Source organism: Phoca vitulina, unplaced genomic scaffold (genome assembly GCF_004348235.1).
Source record: "Phoca vitulina isolate PV1807 unplaced genomic scaffold, GSC_HSeal_1.0 scaffold34, whole genome shotgun sequence".
Taxonomy (NCBI): domain Eukaryota; kingdom Metazoa; phylum Chordata; class Mammalia; order Carnivora; family Phocidae; genus Phoca; species Phoca vitulina.
This window is the reverse complement of record NW_022589737.1, coordinates 6,223,713-6,229,712: the sequence shown is the minus strand read 5'-3', so window position 1 is coordinate 6,229,712 and position 6,000 is coordinate 6,223,713. Positions and strand designations below refer to the sequence as shown.

The following is a 6,000-nucleotide window of genomic DNA, read 5'->3' as shown; positions in this document are numbered from 1 at the left end:
TTATATGACCTTCAGGAGCTCCTTCTTTTTCTCAGAGCAATAGTTCTAAACCAAGTCACCTGCCCCATCACTACTTCTCTCTTTAGTAAGTTACCTTGACTTCTATTTTTGAGATAAAACTGAGGTGTAGCATGAGCTGCCTCCAGCATGCCCCCTTGCTGCAGTCCCCCCAGCTCTCACTGTCCCTGCTTATTTCTCTCTGCTGCCTCTGCCTTACAGACCTTCCCTCTCTCTTCCCTTTGCTCTCTCTGTGCAAGTTGATTAAGTTTGACATATATATACACGCATGAAACCACTACCACAGTAATAACTAATATATCTGTCATCTTCAAAACTTTCGTCCTCCATTCACCTAAAATAACTTACTTACTTCTTTACCTTTTCCCAACGTTTTCCAACTTTCTATGAAGACTTTATTGACACCACCCGATTCCCTGGTTGACCACCCTTCCTTCGCATTCCCATTTTATTATACATACTTCTACTGCAACTGTCATACCACACATGATAATGTTTTGTTACATTGATCTATGTGTCTTTCTCCTTAACTAGACTGAGAGTTCCTTGAGGTGAATTACTGTGTATTATTTGTCTTGTTATCTCCAAGTACTTTGAGCACTTGCCTGTAATGTTTTAAGAAATGGTAAGAAGGAAAGTAGAAAGGACCTAGTGAGATGGTGAGTGATGTGGCCAGACAGCAAGCCTCCTCCCACCACATATACACACCGTCACCACCACCAAACATCAGTCGTGCCTCTCGCCTCCTCCCTGTGATAAATCTGTTTGGAGACTAAGGCTGGTCCCAGATCTCTAGGCAGAAACTCATTCCAGTCAAAATGACAAGTGTGCTGGCATGTTCATCTGAGAGTCCTATTTCATCAAATCCGCTTCAGAATCAGGAAGGCACTCTTGGCTACCTCCGTACTCCAGACCATCTGGTCAGGTGGCACAGCGCCCACTTACAAGGTCAGTTTCTTACTGCCCTGAACATTCCAGTTTATGCTGTAAACTTTCTCTCTGACCTATCACAGGAAAATCTTCAAAATCACATTAGTCTCTTTCTCATCCACTTCTTTCAGTTCTTGGCTGAGTGGCAGGGATATTTCTCCAGAGCATCATTGTGATCTAACTGTCTCTCTAACTGAGGACAATGAAATGGTCTGGGAGGACAAAGAGGGCAGCACCCACTTCTTATATTCCTTTTTTGTGGAATGGAGAGCAGCAGTGAAGTGGTCTCTGCCATGGAAACAGTGGACCACATTCTGGGTTCTCAAGGATGTGTCCAGTCAGCTTCGTGGACATTCTGATCCTAAATCAAACTGTTTGTATTAGAATTGACAGGCATTAACTATGCTTCACATCTAAATGATGGTTCCTTTTGTATTCAAAAGAAATCGTTGCCACAACAGTAGAAATGAGAGAAGCCACAATATGTTTGCTTCTTGTTGGCACATTTTTGGTTGGAGTTTGCCTGCAGAGTCCCCTAACATCTGGGAACTAATGCTATAATGATGAAGCCTGCTAACATCATAGAGAAAGCTGAAGATGAGCAATCATAAATAACTATACAAATGATATGCATCCTGTGCCAAAATAAAAAGGATAGCCACATTGCAGGCAGAGCTCCTAGGGACCAAGATGGGGAAGAAACCTGCCTTCACATGACACCGACACGTTCTTACACATGGTCCGCTCTACTGTCAGGCATTCAATCTTCCTGTAGGTAATTCTGTCCGGGTAGATTTCAAAGCAAATACATTTGAGGATTGTCTGAAAATGCATCTCTACCTCTGCCTTCTTTTCCTATACATTTGGGAAAAAGGGGGAAGACGACATGGAGAGGGTTAGAAACCAACTCTCACCCTTGAAGATTCAACATAAAGGCTACCTTCTCTGTGAGGTTCCCTCTAAACCACTGCAACCCCCAGTGATCTGTCCTTCCCCTGAATACCTATAAGATTTTGCATTTTACTATATACCATACTGACTTGCATTATTAGTTATCCATTCATGATTCAGGAACTTGTCTCCCCAATAGGCTGCCAGGTCCTTGAGGACAAGGACTGCTCTATTCGTCCACAGTACCTATTCACAGTGATTGAATACAGCAGATGCTCAAAACATCTGACTGCTTGGGTAATGCCACCAGCAAATAACCCCCAAATCACAAATATGATTTTGTTGCACAGTATATGAAATTTAAGGAATAAATCTATCTCTGTATTAAGATGTACACCTCGTGTTCTGCAATTCGAGAACAATGTACGTGAGCTATGTATTGGGGATTGCACGGGGGCGCCGGAGGAAGCGGGGTAAATTGTTAAAATGTATCGGGCCAATTAAAAAAATGCCCACATGGGATTAAAACAAACTGGATTACAGAGAGTTTGCCTAAGCAGTAAGAAATGTTGGACGACTCCATTTAATAATGAAAGCTAGAAGTCTCAGTCGTGGAGCGTTACTGCCGGCACGGCCGCTCTCTGCTCCACACCCCTGTGGGAACTTTGCCCCACCGTTGAGCACGGGTTCTGCAAGCCGAGTTTGGGAGACCACTTTCCGCTGGTGCTGTCACGGCTGCTCCTCGCCACCAGGGGGAGCAGCGCCCAGCGCAGCGCCGCGCCTCGGGCCGCGCGGCCGCTCTCCCAACATGCCCCGTTCCGCCGCCATCGACCCGGAAGTCGTCCCCGGCGGCCGCCGGCCGGCAGCCGTGACAAAAGCCGGGCTGCTGGTGGCAGTCGCCCGGGGACCCCAGCCCGGCGGAGGGTTCCTCCGAGGGCGGCGGCGAAGACACCGTTGTGCCCCCGCACATCGGGACTCGGTCTGGGCGCGCCCCCCAGCGGTGTATGACCCGGTGTTCGGCGTCTGTAAGTGTTGGGTGAGGGGCGCCGTAGGCCCTGCCCCGCCCTCCCCAGGCAGCGCGGCGGCTCTCCGACCGCTGCATTATAAAGGCTGCGGAATCTCCACTGGAACGGGCTGGCGCGAGGGGGAGAAGCAGTACCGCCTCTGTCGCTTTGCAGTGCCTGTAGGACGCCGAGGGCCCAGAGCCCCGCCCGGGGCCCTGAATAGGGCACGCCAGATAGCCTTGTCTCCGTACACAGTTAACGCCCCATTCCCGAACCCAAGTGAAGTAGAAGGAGGGTGATCGATCGTCTGAGTAGCCATCTGCCCCTTTTAGCCATGAAGGCAGAGACAGTGTCCTCGTTACAAGAGGCTCCAGCTGGGTGCAGCTGGAACCTCAATAACCTGCTGAGTAGCCGGAAGCTGATGGCTGTGGGAATCGTGCTCGGCTGGCTCCTGGTCATCCACTTTCTGGTCAACGTGTGGCTCCTGTGCCTTCTGTCTGCATTGCTAGCGGTGCTGGGAGGATGGCTGGGCTCAAATGCCATTGTGGGGGCTTCAGGTCGACTGCACCTGGAACGCTTCATCCCAGTGGCCACCTGCCCTCCAAACCCTGAGGCAGAGAGGCAACTGGAACTGGAGATCGACCGCACCATCCAGATGATTATTCGGGACTTTGTGTCGTCCTGGTATCGCTCAGTGAGCCAGGAGCCAGCCTTTGAGGAAGAAATGGAGGCCGCCATGAAAGGGTTGGTCCAGGAGCTCCGGAGGAGGATGGGCATGGTGGACAGTCATGCCCTTGCCCAGAGGGTTCTGACTCTCTGCGGTTGTCACCTGCAGAGCTATATTCAGGCGAAGGAAGCCCTGACTGGGAAGCAGAGTGGTACAGTTGAGCCCTCCCAGCTCTGGGAGGCTTACTGCCGAGCTACTGCCCCACATCCTGCTGTGCAGAGCGCCAGCACTGAGGTCACTTATACACGTGGCATTGTAAATTTGTTGCTTCAAGGACTAGTGCCAAAGCCCCACTTGGAGACCCGGACCGGTCGCCATGTAGTGGTGGAACTCATTACCTGCAATGTAATCTTACCACTGATTAGCAAGCTGTCAGATCCTGACTGGATCCACCTCGCACTTGTGGGCATCTTTTCCAAGGCCAGAGATAATCCGACAGCAGTGGTTAAACCAACTTCCCCAGCCAGTGCCCTGGAAAAGCCCTCAGTGCCCACATCTCTGCCACTGATTGTTGAGGTACAGAGCCTGCCAGAAGTGAGAGCCCCTTCTCCAGCAGCAGCGCCGGTGCTCCTGAACTGTAATGAGCCAGACCGGCCTTCCCATCACTCCCCAGAAGTTGAAGAAGGCCATGAAGCAATAGAGGGAGAACTGGGTGGAGTTCCAGAAGAAAGAAAAGTAGGAAACAACTCATCTCATTTCCTACAGCCAGATATTCGAGGCCCTTTGTTCTTATGTGAAGACACAGAGCTGGAGTCTCCATTGTCTGAACTGAGCAAGGAAACCATCATGCTCATGACCCCAGGCAACTTCCTCTCTGACAGGATCCAGGATGCCCTGTGTACCCTGGAGGGTCCCCAGTCTCTGGAGTCTAAGGATGTTGAGGGATCCGAAGGAATTGAAGGAGCAGAGGCCGAGCTGGGTCCAGGAACAGAAACAGAGACAGGGCTGCTGGTCTCCTTGCTGACTTCCTGCCCAGAGATCCACATTGACACAGCAGACAAGGAAGTAGAGCAAGGAGATGTCACCTCTCTTACAGCTTTGCTGACAGATCCAGAAAGGACCTGCCCCCCACGACCCTCATGCTTAGAGAAGGCTCTCACCAATGGTGTGAGCTCCGTAGATCCTAATCTGCCACAGGTTCTGCTTTCCTCCTCTCCAACTGGTCCTCTCAGCTCAGCCACCTTCAGCTTTGAGCCCCTGACCAGTCCAGATGGCCCAGTTGTCATCCAGAACCTTCGTATCACTGGTACCATTACTGCTCGAGAGCACAGTGGCACTGGATTCCACCCATACACACTCTACACGGTGAAGGTAATAGGATTAGAATTATGGTCACCCACTCTGGGCTGGGAATGGGTTTGGAAAGCAGAGTCAGTGAAGCTAGTATTCTCAGGGAGAGAGGCTACTCTTCATTTACTATGTTTAATTTGACAAGAATCCATATGTAAATGGTCTGAAGATCATTTGTAAAGCAGAGTTGGCTTTTGTTTAGTATCTATGCAAACAATCCTAGAATCTCAGGGTTCTTAGGATACTGAGGGTCATATTTTTCAGTGGTTCCCAATATAGAGTCTTGTCCAGAAATTCTCTTACCAAACTTCCCTGTTAATTTCTTTCTTTCCTTTCTTAATTACTAGTGTCTTTTGTACTTTGTTTAGGCAGGAAGTTTATTTACCTGTATATGTAAATATACATATTTACATATAAATAAATAAATATATATGTATAATATCTCAGAAGGTACCAGGTTTCTAATTCCTAGAGTTGTTTAAGCACAGAAGTAGGAACTACTTGGCAGAGATGATATGAAGGTATCATATGTATCATCATGTATCAGGTGGTGAGTTCAGTTACAGCAGTGGCTCCCTAAAACTGGCTTTAGGATAGACTGCCTCCCAATCACCTGAAGAGGGATTTTTGTAAATTCTCATTCAGATCTATCAGAGCCTATCAGGATCTATTTAAAAAGCAGCCTAATTGATTTTTGAGGTGCAGCCAGGTTTGGGAATGTATGAGTATCGATTAGTGTCGCTCAGGGAGCAGAATATTCCACAGAAACTCCCAGGTGCCCTAAGTTTGAGAGCCCCACCCTGAATTCTGTCTGTGTCTCTCACCTAGGCCTTTTCCTTCTCAGTGCTGGTTTGAGGGACTACTACTTTGCGCATGTCAGTTCATAATGAATACTTCTCTCTGGCTCTAGAAAATTTTAAGACAGCCTTAAGCCCCACCAACAAAGAGATCATTTTTTCCGTCACCTGCCCCACAGTATAATACCTCCTCCAGACAATAATGGTAACCTACCCCTAATGAGAACAAGTACATACATAGTTCTTGCACATCAATCATTATATCTTAACTGCTCTGTCAAAAAGTCTACCCTGTACTGAGTTGCAGCTTTCATGCTGTTCAGGGTGTTTGCTCTGGGGGAAC

General features: G+C 48.6%; 1 protein-coding gene across 3 annotated transcripts in view; it reads left to right on the top strand.

Annotated features, from left to right (window-relative positions):
* Window positions 1-2,690: 2,690 nt before the first annotated feature.
* The window catches only part of SNX19 (sorting nexin 19), a 45,855-nt gene continuing 42,545 nt past the window's right edge, over window positions 2,691-6,000 (top strand). For all 3 annotated transcript variants that reach the window (XM_032426165.1, XM_032426163.1, XM_032426164.1), the window contains exon 1: window positions 2,691-4,881. In XM_032426165.1, coding sequence (XP_032282056.1) covers window positions 3,178-4,881 — 1,704 coding nt within the window. In that variant the 5' untranslated portion in view covers window positions 2,691-3,177. The remainder of the gene's footprint in view (window positions 4,882-6,000) is intronic.